At 40.7% G+C, this 18074-nt stretch overlaps 2 protein-coding genes across 14 annotated transcripts in view; one reads left to right on the top strand and one right to left on the bottom strand.

The window, feature by feature from the left end:
• Positions 1-11397, top strand: part of PTPRO (protein tyrosine phosphatase receptor type O) — a 155324-nt gene extending 143927 nt beyond the window's left edge. The window contains exons 23-27 of the mRNA XM_040594612.1: positions 450-572; positions 2103-2257; positions 4779-4914; positions 7275-7395; positions 8521-11397. Of these exons, the coding sequence (XP_040450546.1) occupies positions 450-572; positions 2103-2257; positions 4779-4914; positions 7275-7379 (519 nt within the window). The 3' untranslated portion in view covers positions 7380-7395; positions 8521-11397. The remainder of the gene's footprint in view (positions 1-449; positions 573-2102; positions 2258-4778; positions 4915-7274; positions 7396-8520) is intronic.
• A 3802-nt stretch (positions 11398-15199) lies between these two features.
• The window catches only part of EPS8 (epidermal growth factor receptor pathway substrate 8), a 140873-nt gene continuing 137998 nt past the window's right edge, over positions 15200-18074 (bottom strand). For 11 of the 13 annotated variants that reach the window (XM_040594601.1, XM_040594600.1, XM_040594603.1 and 8 more), the window contains 2 exons: positions 16371-16449; positions 15200-15890 (listed from right to left, as the gene is read on the bottom strand). In XM_040594601.1, the coding sequence (XP_040450535.1) occupies positions 15835-15890; positions 16371-16449 (135 nt within the window). In that variant the 3' untranslated portion in view covers positions 15200-15834. Of the gene's footprint in view, positions 16450-18074 lie in introns of all 13 variants that reach the window. The other 2 variants (XM_040594608.1, XM_040594610.1) reach the window with 1 other exon arrangement.

Genomic DNA, 18074 nt, shown 5'->3' with positions numbered 1-18074 from the left:
ATTCTGTGATTCTGTGCTTTTAGGTTTAAATAATAATAGAACACAAGTGTTACACTTTACATTTTCCTTGACATTATAATAGAAATCTTTGGAATATTTTTTTTTCATGCATATATTCTTGTTCCCCATGTTTTGTTCCTTTTAGACCTATTCTATTAGGAAAAGCAACAATCTGCAAAGACATTATGTGTTTCCATTCTTCACTATACTAATGTTACCCTTCAGAAAACCAATGTATAGTTTATGTACACAGTTACACAAATAGGGATGAAAAAAGGGCTGAAAGTCACTGCAGGATATATTACCTCTTATTGCAGTATCAAGTAAATAGTGTTGTAGACATTTCCAAAACTGAGGGTCAGTATACTTTTGATTGTGCTTTTTTTGTATATGCACACGTATATGTATTTATATAAATACCAATATGTATGTATTTATTTCCCTTTCAGGTGAAATGCGATCATTACTGGCCTTTTACGGAAGATCCTATTGCATATGGGGACATCACAGTGGAGATGCTGTCCGAGGAGGAGCACACAGACTGGGTTTATAGGAATTTCCGAATTAGCTATGTAAGTGAAACATTTTGCATGGCCCTACTAAAAGGGTGGAAGTAATTTTGGTCCAAACTTTTGTGCATTTGTGGCATTCAGTGGAAAACACCGAAGAGAGAGATTGATGACCTTAACCTAACTCCACACAGGCAAATGAATAAATCACAACTTTCCCCTAAAATTGCTTGCTGTATCTGGGAATTTCTCAGCAAAGTGCAGGACTGAAACAAAAGTACTACCAGAACTCTGGACATATCTGTGGTTCCAATGGTGACAATAAATGTGTAAACTTCTTTTCTTCATCTCAGGCATATCTTCTTCCTATAAGCTATTAAAACCTTGAAAGTACCAATGTAGAAATGGAAAACATTTTTCAAATGGGCCATTTTGCAGTAATCAGATATTCTTATAGTATATTGAAACACAGGTGGGAGCATGCAATTTCCAAATTAAAGCTGTTCAGATTTTTAGGCATTTCTTTCCAGCTTTATTTCCTGCACCAAATTGTTGTCAGCACCAGCTCAGGAAGGAAAGGTTAGTGATATTGAGGGGACAGGTAAAACGCTGTGTGCTAAGCCCACGGACGTTGGCCCAGGACCTTAGCCCTGCCCCGCCGTGCCTCACTGTGTTACAAAGTGTGCACAGGGTGCAGGCAGGGGGGTAAACACATAAAAAACAAAGTGTTGGGCTCTTGGTGTCTATTGAAAATAATGACAAGACTGCAGTTCAGGTACGCTGTCCTTTACCAAAGCCAGGGCAGCTGCTTCAGGGTCTTTTGTACTGATCTCATTTTTTTATATCCTTTGCCTAAGGATATGCTGTTGTCTGTGACTCGTGAAAGGTTACTGCAGCAGGGGTGTTTGGCCTGACCAGGAATGGCAAAACTGAAGGCATTGCTTGCCATGGGGTTTGGTGATGACAGCCCCCACCCCTCCCTGTGTTTTGAATTTCTTTCAGTCTCAAAAGCAAAATGTGTTGTGTTGAGGATCTTGTTTCACCTGAAGCCGCTAGAGTTTTTAGCATTATAAATGCTTTTCATAAAAGTGGGTATTTTTCTAAATATTTGCCCCTGTAATGATTTTTTCTTCCCTTTTGGTATTTTTTTTCCTTTGAAACTTGAAAAGAAAAACTCTGAATTCAGAGTCCTGTCTTGATTGTTTGTTTGTCAGCAGTGTTGTTCTTTATCTGTAGCAAAATGAGGAAAAGGGGAATGGAATAGGAAGAGGAAGAAAGCCTAAACTTGAAAAAGGCAACAGTTCTTGATTTAAAAGGAAAGTAAAATTGAACCACCATGAGGAAAAAAGGCAAAAAAACAAATCCTGAACCCAGAAACAAGAATTCATGCTCTTTTGAGAATGATGGCTTGGTACCACCTCCTCTTTTTAATCAACTGGCATGTAAATTCTTTGCTACGTTTTTGGCTGACTTTACTTTCTTAGGCTGTATGTGGGGAGAAAAAACACACTACAAAATGACAGAAAAAATTCTGAGCGTTAACTGCACTGTTAAACCCCTGTGAACATGCTGCTGTTCTGCTTCTCCTGTTAGGCTGATGAGGTGCAAGACGTGATGCATTTTAACTACACTGCCTGGCCAGATCATGGTGTCCCCACAACCAATGCTGCCGAAAGCATCCTTCAGTTTGTACAGATGGCCAGGCAGAAATCAGCAAAGAGTAAAGGCCCCATGATCATACACTGCAGGTAAATGGTTCAAGGAAATGGGAAATGAAAGGATGTAACTTACTAAATATGTTGGAAAACTGTTTGAAGGTGAGATGTTGAGGTTATGCTTACCTGTTAGCTGGAGATGGTTCTCTCTGGTGTTAAGGGTAAAGGATTGGTCCCCCACTTTGAGTACCATGGGGCTGGGATTTCAGCCCGCATCCACAGACACCAAGACATTTCTTTCCAGAGGAGGGTCATCTCTTTGGATGTTATCAAGAAAAGGCTTCAGAAGGTGAAGCAGGCAACCCTGATTTACACCGGCTGAGAGCCTGCCCCTGCTCTCTCATTTCCACCCCTTTGTGATACGGATTGTGCAGCCGGGCCAGCAGCCTGCCACAGCATGCTGCTTCCTGCAGATCTGTGTGGCTGTGCAGATCCTCCCCCTCTGGTTATTTGGCTTTTTGACTTTCTGTACATTCAGAAGGTGATGTGAAGAGCACTATCCTGTGCTAAGAGTAGTACCTGTATCCCCTGCTAACAGTTATATGGCTTTCTCTTTCTCTTTCTCTTTCTCTTTTTTTCTTTTTCTCTTTTTTTTTCTTTTTCTTTTTTTTTTCTTGAGAAAGGTTGTTTTATATACTGTCAGATTTATCTCTTGTGCATCATCTGGCCTTTTATTAAGACGATCACTTACTTGGCCTCTCTGGGGACAGCTGCCATGTTAGTGATGACATCATAGCAGTTTGGTTTCTGATGCAATTCTCCCAACTGACTTCAAACCTCTTTATGACTCCATGTGCAAGAACTACTCACAACAGATTTCTCAGAAATACATAAGTAGCTGCTTTGCAATGGATGAATACATGTATGTTATGGTGACTTACTCCTTACAGAAGTCAAGGCTTCATAAAATTAATCTCAGCCAACCCTGCATCACCCACCTTAGAGGCAGCAGTTACGCTGCTGCACAATGTGTCAGCACCCTCCAGCTCTGTCTTCCTTGGTGCTGATGTGATGGTCAGCACGGACTGTCTCTTGCCACCACTTTGCACACTTCTGAGAGCTCCTTCCCAGAAGACAGTCCTTTACAGCAATATCATTTCTAGTTTCCAGATATGGCACTTAATGTTCTACCAGAATGCAAAACAACAACAGTATTTGTAAATGCAGCAAGTCCTGTAGCCCTCCCCCGTAACTTCATGGAGAAATTCACAGGGCATATTGTTGTGGGAGTCCTAATATCATGAAAGGTGCTATTAAGCCAGGGAAGAGATATGTAGTGTTGTGAAATCAAACCCTTATATAGCACTTAATTGTTCTGGGAAGGAATGGGAGCAAGTAGCAGAGAGTTGAGTAACAACTGTAGTATTTTCTTTTTAATTAGGATGCTTCTAGCAGCAGAGAGATATTTTCAGATGGTATTTTTAGAGTATCCTGTATGTCTTAGACCACATAGATTAAAAGTAGCAACACTGTAAAATTAGCGGAAAGGGGAGAGAAAGAATGTATTGATAATTCCTACAGCAATTGTTCTCAAATATTAAAGAAGGCACAGAATGAATTTATCAGTTAATCAATCTGTCAAATAAATAGATCAGATTGTATTAATCTCATTTGAGATATTGGCAGTTTTGTTAAACAAGCAGAAACTGTTTCATGACAGTTATGTTGAACTGTGTTGAGATGAACTGTTGAACTCTCTTGCAAGTAGTTTTAAGGCTTTTCTGAAAAATATGACAATACAGCAGAATGAACTTTTGCTGACACGTACTTCTATCCTTAGTGGTAGGTATGGTGTTGGGACACTATATGAAACTCTATAAAAAAACTCTAAAGTCACAATCATAATGAAAGCAGACTTAAACTTTACATGTGAAATCACAATGCAAAGAATCATACACATGTAAGAATCTCTAAATCAAAACAGTGTTTCTTTTTCTCTAGTCACTAAGCTTCCCTTTGTGGGGGGATGAAGATTTGTAAACTGAGTGGTTGCTGACTATTTCTGTCTCATGCTCCCAAGGTAGAAGTCCTGGTGTGTGGACTTTCCTGGGTGGTTTGTTCTTTGAGGATGAGCTGCAGTAGCACAGTGCCTTTGCAAAGCCAAGAGCTTTGCAGAGCGGAGAGCTGTGGAGCTGAGTTGTTCAAGTTCAACCCCAGCTGCCTGTGTGCAGGAATCATTGCCAAGCAGGTCTCTGCAGTTACAGACCCGGCGGTTAGAGATGTCTCAGAAGCCTTTGGCGGGTGCAGTGAAATTGGAAGAGCTGACAGCTAAGGGCGGATAGGGGTGTGCACGCACACTCTGCATGCGAGTGAATGAAGAGGAGTATAGGAAAGCGAAATAATTGCAGAGCCATCCGCTCCATACATTCTGCTGAAGCAATGGATGAATGGTTGTGCAGCGTTAAATACTACAGATGAACCAACCTGCCTGACCTCAGATTAGCTGCATCTGATTATCACAGCTGCAGGACTGCTTTTTTGCAGTACCACTGATACTCCTGTGTGTCCCCATCAGAAAAGCTCGAAATGAGGTGCACGTCTCTGTGTCTTGCAGTGCTGGAGTAGGACGAACAGGAACCTTCATAGCCCTGGATCGGCTCTTACAGCACATTCGTGATCATGAGTTCGTAGATATATTGGGCCTGGTGTCTGACATGCGGTCCTACAGAATGTCCATGGTGCAGACAGAGGTAAGATCTGCTCACTCCAACCTTGCCAATGTATCACTGGATCTATTTCATACCCCTCTGTAGCGTGTTCATGTCCAATGACTGTTGCTCCCCCAAACATTTAACAAAATAGCTATGAATAGACACAATTACGTTTTCATCTTCACTGTAATATTGTCACGTTATTCATCTGCTGCTTAGGTGGGTCTGATAATGTATCTACAATCTGACTGATGTCTTCCAGAGGGGATGAGTTATCCTCCCCTTCTGTGAAATTAATATGCAAAAAATGCATTAGAAGAGATTAACATATGAAATTCTCAAACCATTTTGAAAAGAATTGAGCTTGCGAGGGGATTAATGGCTCATGAAATGATATCAGTATTGGACAGCTATTCAGGCTTGTTCAAGAGAGTATCATCTGGCCAAGCGCACAAACTCAGTTACACAATGGTAATACAAATAACAAGCAAAACAAACAAAAGGATTGTGAGTCTGCCAGATACCCTCCTTGCCCTTCTCCCTGCCCAGATGTCTACTGGTTAGTTCTTCTTCTGTTTTTAAGGCAAATATCAGAACAATAGTCATGATGTCAGTGTATATATAATGGGAAAAAATTGCAAACTCTTTTTCCAAAGCAGAAGCTTTTATGCATCTGAAACCTTCCCAGTTTCCTTTATTAATTGAGGTAAAGATTTCACACCTATTGTACTCTTCCCTGGTTAGACACAGTATAAGCTGGTAACCTCCATACAGTTGGAAGTGCTACCATCACTTTGCAGGCTAGGTCTGGCAGATAATTTGTTGCCAAGGATTGCTGAATCTAGAGCAAAGCAGAGAAGATTTAGCAGGGAGAAGAGAGGAGAAAGAAAACCTGCAGTGAGAACAGCTAGCATCTGGAAAGGAAAAAAAGTCATTATTCTCAGACCATTTTGGTTCATTCCTATCAAACTTGTCACTTTCCATCACAATTTGCTATGTTTATCCAAAGGCAGATCATTATGTAAACACCAGATAAACAAATATTGATGGTCATTTTCAGCTGCAACTGCATTACTACTCCAGACATGATGTGATTTTTATTTTTTAATGTTTGGGTTTTTTTCACATACAAACTCATTGCCTGCCAGGGGCTGATGCCAAGGGCTGGACTTTGGTGGTGGCTGAGCTGCTGCTCCAGGCAATGGCCGAGCCTGGCTGCAGAGGTCACCAGGTTGCACTGACAGTCGGGCACAGAGGCCACCGAAAAGGCTTTGCTTACAAAACCTGAAACCACACACAGCAAACCTGTGTTCATGTTGCCTTTGTACATTGGAAACTTGGCAGAGTCTTGTTGAGCCATTTAAAAAAACAAATGGCACAAGCCCAAAAAGGGGGCTAGATTGGTGAATACCCTGATTTGAAACCAGTTGCTCTAGATTAGTGGGTGTGAGGAAATCCAGGCATTTCTGTGGTCTGAAGCATTCTTCAAACTCATATTGATATCTCCTGGCATCAGCGGACCACTGGGCTGAAATCCACACTCAGGTTTTGGGACAGTTGTTTTGGGACAGTTGTTTGTGCCCGAGATCCAGTTGCTTCCTGTGCTTACTGCACATAAAGCTTAGTGTAAGGAGTCACCAGGGTTTGCCTGTTTGCCTTCTGTCTTTGAAACCTAAAAGTCATCAGTTAAGGTTATTATTAAATTACAGTGTTTAATCTGTATATTGAGAATGCTTGGAAAAGCCAGTCTGTAACCAAAAGCTACCCCAAAGGTAACCTCAGTCTTGTTGCACAAAAACCTGTCCACAAATAGAATGGTGCCTGTGATTGACCCGACTGACTAACAGTGTCCTTTGCACAGAGGGTAATAACTCCCCAAATAATTAGCTGCTCTGTGAACAAAATCAGGTTTCAGCTTTTTATTGGTAAAGTCGTCAAGCGCTAAGGAACAGGAGGTTCATTAAAATAGTTCAGATGCATATGTGGCACGGATGCAAGTTGTTGCACATAAAGCATTCAGGTACCTTTCTGGGAATTAATTCTTTTTCAGGCAATATATAACAGACCTGCTTAAGCTCAGATCCAACAGAACTATCCTATGCTATCCCATGCTGTCCTATCCTATTTTTATCTCCCTGTGTCATTCAGGTTATTAATAAGTGATTATGATGTCAGGGCAGCTCAGGTGGATTTCATGCTTCCCCAGCTGCTCTCTGTAACAATTGCAGGCTTTTACTTTGGGCACTGACAACTCACCGTACATTGTGAAGGGCTGAGGAGGGAGAGATGGAGAAGCTGCGCAGGCTGTTCCTGTGACCTATCAAACTGCTTCGCTGTGTGGGTTTTTGTCATGCTTTCTGAGGTGTAAAAATGCCCACTCCTTTCATCTTTTCTTCCAGGAACAATACATTTTTATTCACCAGTGTGTGCAACTGATGTGGCAGAAGAAGAAGCAGCAGTTCTGCATCAGTGATGTCATATATGAGAACGTCAGCAAGTCCTAGTTCAGAGTCACAGGTGGTAAGTCAGGCAAGCCCAGCCCTGCAGCACGCCCACAGCCGCGCATCCCGGCTGCTTTGCAGCAACCATCATCATGGGTATTTGCACCAGGAGCTTTGCTGGCAGTTTGGAGCTTTCCAGGCTTTTCCTCATCCCCTCTGAGGTGATGTTCGTACGGAAAGTGAGGAAAATCCCTCTAGCCTCTCACAGTAAATAATCCGCTATACTTCCCACGGCACTGTAAGAGTATATTGGCTCACTCATCATTTGAAGAGAAAGAGAATCTGGAAATACTGTGTGAGCCACCTAACCATTCCCTGCGCCTTGTCCTAATGCTCCTTAAAAAGCTTAAAGGAAGGGAGAATTTTAATATCTTAAGTCATTTTCAAGTTACTTAAACTGCCAGGTTACCAAGGCCAGCAGAGGTCTGGGGATGCACTGCTGTTGTGGCAACAGAGCCTGCTGGAGGGTGAGATGGTAACCAAAAAGCTTTGACATGAAACAGTGGGGTATTTTTTTCATAAATCTAGAACCAGGGAACGGGAGGGGTCTCAAACTGGTACTACCAGCATAAGCGAAGCGACCATCTTGCCTTTCCATCGAGCCCCAGTGCCTGACCTCTTGCATGCAGCTACCCCAGCCTGGTCCCCAGCTGCAGAGTAAAACACATGGCTCTGACCTACCAGGAGGTTTGCTGGTGAGGGTGAGCTGTGAGGATGTATGTCACCACTATTTAAGCTAATGAATGTTAGTTCATTAGGTGGCAGTAAGAACGCAGCCATAACCTCAACATTTGCTTTTGGGTGAAGCAGGAAGCTACAGGCTTCCAACGCAAACTGCCTTCTCAAATGGAGAGCTGGGCTGTGGGCACCACCACCAGCCATCTCTGCTGTGTAGCTCTGGTGTTGCACATGCACCTTCATTAGCCTCTGTGCACGTCATTCCCCTGCCCGTAAAGTTAACCCCACGTAGCCTCACTTTTCCTAATGTTCAGGTAATTTACCACCTAAGCTGAGTCCCAGAGCCCAGCTGCTTGTACTGGTAGGCTGCAGTCCCAGCCTGCATGGAGGACTGGTCAAAATAAATGCCAAGAACTGTCTTTATTTCCTTTTTTATTTCTAAAGCAGTCTGTTTGTTTGGTTCCAGGTGAGACCATGAAGCACACCCATCTTCCCTTGCTTCTGATTTTTTTCTTTTGATGGTTTGAATAGCCAGTTGTTCTGCCACAAGAGACCGCTGCTTTGCAGTACACAGACAATGAAAGAGACTTTTAACTTTCTGAAGCACTGGGGAGACAAAGCCTTAACAAGCCTGCGGTGTCCTTTGAACTGTTTAATTTCTGGACATTTTTTTAAAATACTGGACCAAATTCAACTAAGCAACATGAAGGAAAAGACACTACATGTGCATAAAATAGATTGCTCCAGAGCGTTGGGGTTTTGGTTGGTACTTTTGGTTAAGTTTCTTAATTTTTAATTTTTTTTTCTGTGCAGGTTGGGCTTAAGGTTAAAGTAAGTGCAATATTTTTTTAATGGTTGACTGAAGAGCCTTCTTCATGTGTCACTGGTCTGTGCTAACGTCCGTAGGAGAGCAGGCATTGTTAGTATCTAATAATACCTCATTAGTGAATAGCGAGGCATGAACATACATGAAGAAATCTGGAGATTGTGAAGAGAAAAGGGGGGGTGGGGGTGGGGGTTGCTGGGTTCATAGATTTGACTGTTTCCTACAGCACTGATGTACATGGGGTCTGGGGGGAGCACAAGACCTGAGGAACAGACTGATGAGCAGAAATCCAAACCATGAAGGCTGAAGATGAAGCAGGCAGCCAACACTGAGAGATGGGACGGTTTCAGTTCTTGACTGTGCTACTACTAATTAAGCAGAGGGATTGCTCTTTTTGCCAACCTTTTCAGTAACACCACTGATGAGGCTCTTGTTTTATATGAATCTAATCAAAGGGCAGCTGAATTTCAAGCTGAGATATCTTAGACTCCATTACTTATAGCATTTAACTGTCTGAGCAGTCTATGGTGCCTGTACCCCTCATTTGTTTATTATTTTTGGTATTAACCCTCTGTAAAAACATGAAGCTGATTCAGGTTGAGGGGGTGGATAGAAAAGAAAAGAAAAAAAAAAAAGAATGCTTTAGTGGATGTAACTATTTATCTGAGCCAGGAATTCATGAGGTTCCAAGAACAAGGTTTTGGCATGTGAAGGGCTGGTTATCACTTTATTGCTGTTGAGGCTGCCAAAGGGTCGGTATGGATTCCTGCAGGGGTTTGAGGGTCAGGGCGGGGGGCTCTTTTCTTTTTCTCTGTCAGTTTCAGTTCTAGTCAGAATAATTAGCTATATATATTTTTTTTTTGTCTTTGTATAATTCCGATACATCGTGTATTGTGACATGGATGCTGTCAGAATGGATGTTGATGGCATTTTTGTAACCTGTTGCTTTGTGTCACTTCATTGAAAGTTAGCAGCAATGGTACTCAATGTAAACAAAACAAACTTGAACTGAAAGTAAACACACTGGATTGCTTTGCTTACCTGTGAAGAAGTCACTATCGACAAAACAGCAAATGCACCCGCATATGCTTTTTATTCATTCACCCTGGGGCCTGCTATCCCCTGTCATGGTACCAGGGTGTAGTTTGGTAGCTCAGCTACTTCCAGGAGCCTGATAACCTTCTTCAGACATTATTTGATTTTTTTCTTCCAAGGAGTTATTCCACTACCTGGTAAATAGGTGTATACTCTAATAGCTGCATCATTGTATGGAGTACAGTGGAAAACTTCCTTCAAACTATGCCATATATATTATGTAAAACTGCACAGAATTAACATAACCCCCCAGATAAAACAGGTGCTTGTGCAGGGTACTGAAGAAACAGGACTCTACCTCTGATTATTAAAGAGTATGATTATGACTTGCCCCCACCCCTTCCCATACATCTAATACTATTTCCAGTTTCCATTAAGCCCAGTCCTAAAGCAGAGATCCAATTTTTCTACAGAAGATGCACAGAGATGGATGCAAAAGGGGCAGAGCGCCCTGTCATCAGGGAACAGGTGGCTAACAAGAACGGCTTCAAGGCTACACATTTCCCTTCTCTTTCACCAGCGCACCTCAGCTGGAGGGCTCACCATTTCAGTAGGAAAAGCAAAGATTTGTCTGGCCTAATTTGAACAGAAGACAGAATTATAAATGAGCACTTGCCTGTTCAGACCTTGCCTCCATACTTCTTTAAAAAATATATTTCAGAGTTTCATTATATGTTTACTCAGGAAATATGTTCACATCCCTCTAAAGACCTAGCAGGGGAAAACAAAAAACAACCCACAGATGTTCTTGGTTTCTCATCTACTGCCTCCTCCCTCCTGTTGGCCACTGCCCATTAAGTCTACATTTACTCTGTACCATACACCAAAGTAAGCAGGTTACTTTTAAAACATTCATGGGCACACAAAATATCACGGTGTGAGCTGGCTGTAACAGAAGCTTGGCTGAACATGACAGGGTACAAGATTGCTGCAGAGATGCCAAAATCACATTGTTGCAAATGATGCTGCCTGAATAGCCTGAATTTACTAGACAGTTTTTGAATGCATGTCAAAAAATTATGCCATTTGCACAGTAACAGGTGTGTATTTTTCTTTTAATAGCTACTTAATCACAAAATCAATTACAATGAAAGCTCCTTCAGAAAATACTTTTTCCTACCCCACAGAGTATGAAAACCTGCGTGAACGGTTGTGTTGGGAGGGCGGTGGAAACCACCTCTCCCAGAGTTCAAGATATAAGTAAAGCAATGAAAAAGTCTGGGAGACACTGTGGTTCAGAAAATTTGTATGCGGAGTCTTTTAGCCTGAATCAACGTGTCATACTTTTGGGTTTACTTTGTCACGCTCCTTGAAAGCAAGTCCAGAAGAACAATGTTTTGGACTTGTGCTGCATGTTGATATGATTTCCAGCATCTGTCAAAATAAAACTTGCAAGCCATCACAGCTGTAAAGGTGACTGAAGCCTCAGGTTTTGTAGTAAGTTTTTTTGAATTGTGGGTTTCATGCCTATAGCTCTGCTGACACCATAGATGCTCTATATATTGATCTGCTGCTCTTACAGCATCTACTGACCCAGACGTATGAAAAAGCAGCTCTGAACAGTGACTGACCATTAATCAAAACCAGGACAGGTTTCCACCTTGTTGCCTCATGCCATGCATGCTGCCAAACAAGTAAACCTAAGGACATGCTTTAGAAGAGCTAAGAAGTTTAGAAAGGCATGTGTGAAAGTGCTGTGCTCCTAGCGTGCCCTGTGCAGTGAGCCCTGACACACTTGAGTCTTCAGAACTGTTTCCTTCCATCCTCACACAAGGATTAAGAAGAGGTTGAGAAGCCTTACTTGTGCTTTACTTCATTTTCAGGTGTTTTTTTTTTTTTTTCCTGCACCTAAAGACAATAAATATTCAACATTATAGTCTTAAACACCAAAATGGCCCTTCCCTCCCTCAGGTCATTAACCACAAACTACCACTTTTCCACTTCTAACTTTTTAGAGGACTTGTATGAAAAAATAGTTTCATTCAGGCAGGCAAAAGCTGTTGCTTTTAGCTATTTCTTATGAGAGGATAACATGGTTAGTGCTGTCGACATGGATGGGACTTGGGGGGGGGGTTGCGCTCTGCTGCTGCTGTGACAAGCAACAGTGGTGGCTAGGAAGCATCTAGGAAGTCTCCCTATTTTCTTTCATCTCCTCCTCTAATCTATGAATACTATTAAGAAGTAGAAGCTCAGACTAATGTGCTGATACTGGTTTTGGTCTGGATGCTGAGGAAGTAGTAAAAGGCCAAAGTTGCAACCTAAGCATGCAACTACAGAGAAACTGGGGGGGGGGGGGGGGGGGGGGGGGGGGGCAGGGAAAGATAGTGGAGAGTCAAAGACAGTTAAACAGGCACTTATCAGCAAAAAATTAATGCAGCCACGGTAAAAATTAAACATGTTTGTAAAATATTTAAACACAGAACCCAATGCACGCTTACAAATTCCCTCATTTGCACTTCCTATACATAAATGCTGTTGCTTGTATGTGAAGGTGGGAGGCTGAGCACAGACTTATTCCCTCAAATACTCTTGATGAAGCAGGCTCAATCCTTAGACAGGGCTGCATGTTTCACATTTCAGACACTACACAGACTTTACAATTGAGGAAAAACATCATAGAAAACAGACTCCTATGAAATGGTAGCTTGGCCAGAAACATGGGTTCCCATTTATATTATGCATGAGATGAAGCCTAAAAACATGAGTGGAGATACCTGCTTGAACAAGGGTCTGGTATTCAAGCTATAGCCTGCTTCTGTGTATGTCCTAAAAAACCTGAAAACAAAATGCCTTCACTTCCCACAATAAAAATAAAATAAAAATTCTGGTACTTACAGGGTTTCTGAATTAGAAATACTTAATCCACATCACATGTGTTTCTGTCTGTTCCCTTAGGTAAATTAGCAAAGTACTGATGTTACTGTCCAACAAAGCACTTCCAGGGAAACTCAGTTTCCATAACACTGATGAATACACTCACAGTCACTGGGAGCTCTGCACATTTCAGAACATCCTATCATTTTGGGCATCTACTTCGCCATAAACCATTGATTTCTGCACACGTCAGTAATGTGGAAGTCTGCAGTTATTTTCAGCTCACCTCCCACCCAATTTTTATATAGCTCAGTGTGGACCAATAGAAGTATGTATAAAAGTCTCAATTCCAGATCACAATTTGTCTGAGCAAAGCACTGGTTTACATTTGAATTGCTAAAAAGTAAGTAAACTGTTCCATGCATCAATATTGGTTAGAAGTGTTCTTTCTGAATTAAATGTGAGATTTCACAGTGGGTTTCTCTCCCCTTCACATCCCAAGGGAACAAGCCAGCTAAATGAGTGGGAAGAAGTGCCTTGATGATGTTAAAAGGTATGTACTCACAAAGCATAAAACTGCTGAGTGAACATACACACTGATAAAACTCTCTGCCTCCACCCAGTTGATAAGTTAAACTCAATGACAGCGAAATCGTAAAGTAGTTCCTATGTTACCAAACATGACTCCTTTTTCCACATCAAATACGGTGCTTTTTCGACATTTAAAAAACTGTTTTGTTTCCTTTTCAAAGACACTATTCATGTATCACACCTTTCTAAAATATTAGTGTAAAAAAATAAAATCCTTCTCAATTCCTAAAGAAAACATTTTGAATGGAATACTGCATTTAACCACTGTTTTCATTTAAGACACTAAAAATATTGAAGAACACATTTTATTTTTGTTTGGAGAACCCCAAATAAGATCTGTATTTGATTTTTCATAACTGCCAACAAGCTGAAAACGCAAAAACTGTGCAGCAGAGGGGTGAAGCTCCCTGCAGTGCTTTAAACAATCAAGGAAATTTCAGCAAAAAGGGAAATATCTGCCTTAATGCCATTCAGATTTCACAGACTGTAATACAGAAATCATAAAGTCTAGTTCAGCAAAGTTAAAGGGTAAAATACAACTTGAGTTGTACTGGGTTGTGAAGTCATTAGTAGTTAATCTAAAAATTATGAAAAAAAACCAGAAGCAAACAAACCAACCAACCCTCAAACCTCAGATTATGCTGCTTATCCCTTAAGTATATGGAGTGGGTTTCCTGTTTTCCTCCCAAGCATCTCCAAATACACCTCTGAGCACAATGACCACATTCAAACTTGTCTGACTCCTTCTGTACAACTTAACAGCTACACAAAATCCCAGCTTCAAAAAAACACTTGTGAAGCCACCTCTTTTCTCTCAGAGATGAAACATGGGCGCTTCCTCCAAGACATGCCAACCTCCACAAAGTCTGAAGAGTCTCAGAACTAATGCCACCTTCCAGGCAAACCATATGCTGAATGCTAGAATAAGCTTCCAGATTATGAATATTGACTTCATATTTTGGTAATTAACAAGGGAACAGAGCTGCAGATAATCACCACAATGCCTTTTATGGAAGATACACCTTCCATGAGAAAAGACTATGGCTCTAATTTTAAATACAAGTATAAAAGCGCTTTTTAAAATTTTTCCTACTCCTGTACTTACAAGTAATGAAGCATCTTTGCAAGAGTACCTTCAGATCTTCCTTTGGTTTCCTAGTCATTCACTACCCAGCACAGGGGCCTTTGCTGTACAATGAACGTTCTTCGGGCTAGGTATGGACACTTTTACTAAAGAGGGTAGGAAAGAGGAAATTTCAAGTGTGAATCAGAGAATACATCAAGCCTTTGGAAGTCTGGGATTGACCTTTAGTGATAGGACAGGCAGAGACAGGCAGTTTTCCCCCCCTAAAGCTATGTATATAATTGAATGGATGCAGTTAACATGCAGGTGTGCTGGTTCAAGAGTTTCCTATAGGGTGAAAGCAATCGAGAATCATCACTTCTTTCACTGGGATCCATTTCTTCGTGATTGCTATAGCAGTTGGAGTCTTCAGTTTGGGATCTGTCACTTCTTGACACATTTCTGGATAAGACTACAGGTGTAGAACCTACGTACTTTTCACAGGCATAAAGAATATATATTAAATTTAAAAATATACATGAACACATAACCAACACACAGAAGTAGTATTTGTAAGGACATGTTCAATAAATGGCACTAAACACCTTTATTAAGATTTTAATTTTTTTTTTTTTTATGAAAAATGAATAGGATCCTTTTTTGCCTTGTACGCAGAGGAAGAGTAAACTAATGGCAGAAATCAAGAACACTTTCTTATTTCATTACCATCTTTGTAGCTACAAAGATACAACTATGTAACAGACAAGAAATACCGTTTATTGCAGACTTTAAGCTGATTCATGTGAAAGGCACTATGAAACGTAATCAAACTAGATGATTAAATTTGTCTAAATTAAGTGATATTATATATAATGCATGTATTATATATAAAATCACACAACCATGTGAAAGAACAGAACATTTTGTGACAAAAATCATTGCATCTTCAAAAATAATATTTCCTGGAAGGGATGTTTTCTTTTCTCCCCCTTTTGCCTCCAGGAATCACTTTTCCAAAAGATTACATTTATAAAGGAACACTAGCTTTTTTACATACGGAAAAACTGACATTGGGGATCAACACACAGAGAAGTCTAGATTATACGCCGTTCTTCTGACAGGTTAAGTTACAGACAAAAAAATGCAAGTTTATTAAAAAAAAAAATTTACTGTGAATTATTTCATGGCTACCTACAGCAGATCTGATCACCTGTTTGAGCTGAGTTGCATTATTATTTGCTAGTTATTCCTTCTTGTCCAATATTATAGTTCAAGGGTGAAGTACTGATAGAATCAATGTACAGAGTATTATTTTGCTATAAACAGCATCATTAGTAATAAAACATCTTGGGAGCGATGCAAGAAAGATTCAGTCTATGTTGGGCTGCTGTTTATTCCCTAAACATTTCCTCTCTGATTGCTGGCATCAACGACTCGAGTAAACATCCTGCAGCCAAATGCATGACAAGAAAGACTGAGTCAAAAAGACATAATTGCACACTACAGCAAGAGGAGGGATTCAAAATCTTATTATTACTGAAGGGTTCAAATGCTTTTTTATTGCTCGCTCAGCTTCCCTCAGATGAATCACAAAGATGTGTTGCCGCTTATCTGTTATGTTAATTCCATAAAGCCAAGACTCATCTTTGGGTGTAAATGAATCACGTGCCAATATCTTCCCATGTCAGGAACCTCCTTTGAATTTCTCATCCGTTCATTTGTAATGATGAGAAGCAAGCAGCAGGTACTTCTGTGGAGACTACTGTAAATTTTCTTTATGGTGGTTAGTTACATTTACAATATAGTAAGACATTCCCCTTCACTCCTTCCTAAAGCAAAGATGGATGGTATAATGCTATGGACAATGGAATTACAGAAAAGAGGAAACGCATTTAGTGGCTGCTTCCTTCATCAAAGGACTCCACACCTGAATCTGTGGCAGCTGCACTGATTTTTTCTTGTCGTCTTCTCATAATTTCTTGCAATTCTGAACTACCACTGTTAGCCTATAAACAAAAAAGAAAAAGAGTTTACTTATGGTTTTGACATGGGATGAAGTTCCTCTGCTAGTGTTTTGTTAAGACAGGCGTCTGAACAAATTAAACTCACCGAACAGCTCCAGAACTAAAAATGATCTAAGACTCTGATTAAATAACATTTCAAATAGGTAATTATTTATACTATTCTTAAAGATGGACCAGAAAAGAACCTACAGATTATTAAAAGTGTCAGCCTGACTTCGAACACTGCTGAGCATCTTTAATTCTCACAGAAGCCCCTGGAAGTGTTGGAGATTATGAGGTGAAATACGGCTTAGGTAAAAGCAGTGTTGAAACTCAGCAAGTTTCTTAGGATTCCACCCTTGAGCACTTAAAAATCATAGCAATCGTATTTAGAGACTAAAGCACATAAACCCTTGGTGGTTTCAGATTTATGCCAACACAAAATGCATGCATGCACATGGATTTGCCTAGCCAAGGCCTAAGTAAGGATTGAATCTTAGTATCTCACGTTACACAATACACCCTCATGCATTTGCTGTTGTTCAGGGACACAGGTTTCAAACTTAGAGCACAGGAATAAGAATTGAATCATATTACTGTATTAGCAACACCTTTAGGGTGAAAAAACGGTCTGCTGAGCTAGCTGCAAACAGATTGCTCTGACAACATAAATGAAGTTATTAGCAAGGCCGGGACACATATCCACTGGAGGAGAACTTTCCAAAGTGCATGACTTTGAATAAAACCAGAGTATTATAAAGCAAGAGCTGTATCTGCTGCTGTGTTATTTGCCTACAACATGACCTTCCAAGCCTCAAAACTAGCTTTCAAAATAGCCTCTGAATAAGGAAGCAGAAACTGGTTTTGAAATTTGTAAAACAAATTTCAAGACTGTTAAGAGAGAAATCCTTCAATTGATTCTGAATTCTGAAAATTTATCCCATTATATAAAATTTATTTAAATGTATCCCGTTAGATCCATTACTATGCATCATCTCCTGCCATTACCTAGCAGACAGGTTAGGTGTCCACAGGGAAGGAGGCTAGGATGCTTCTCCTATGTAAATTATCATTGGTCTCTTCTCCCAGAGTGGAAGGGCAAAGCAGGGGGCTTATAATTGACTCTCTGAAGGTGAGAGAGCAATTTTATTTGCCTTAATTCATCTTGTCCTTGCGCACTTGATTTCAGATACTGAGCAAGTGCAGCAGCCACCCATTACTGAAGTCATGCATAAAAAACATCAGCAGATACTTGACAACGTGCTTTATCAGAGGTCACGTAGGAATATTTTTCTGAAAATGGCTGAGCAGCTGAGGTTAAAACAGTTTACCTTCCTGATAACATCAATAACAACATGACTGATGAGTTTGAAATGCTGCTCAACTAAACCAACTGCAATACATCATGTGACACAGCACAACAGGCACATCCTACTCAGAGGTGGGGTACAACATGGCTAAGTAGCCTAGGGCTGTTGTTAGGAATACAATTTTTGGAAAAGATTGCTAGACCTTGGCCTTAGTGATTTACCCAGCTTAGCCACCAACCGTATCATGAGGTATCAGTAAACTCCACCATTCAATCCCACTTTTGTGCCTGGGTCATTCCTTTCACTGAGGTGTCAAAG

The sequence above is a fragment of the Falco naumanni genome, chromosome 5, assembly GCF_017639655.2.
Source record: "Falco naumanni isolate bFalNau1 chromosome 5, bFalNau1.pat, whole genome shotgun sequence".
Lineage (NCBI taxonomy): Eukaryota > Metazoa > Chordata > Aves > Falconiformes > Falconidae > Falco > Falco naumanni.
The sequence above is the reverse complement of the archived record's forward strand: the minus strand, read 5'-3'. Positions and strand labels throughout refer to the sequence as shown.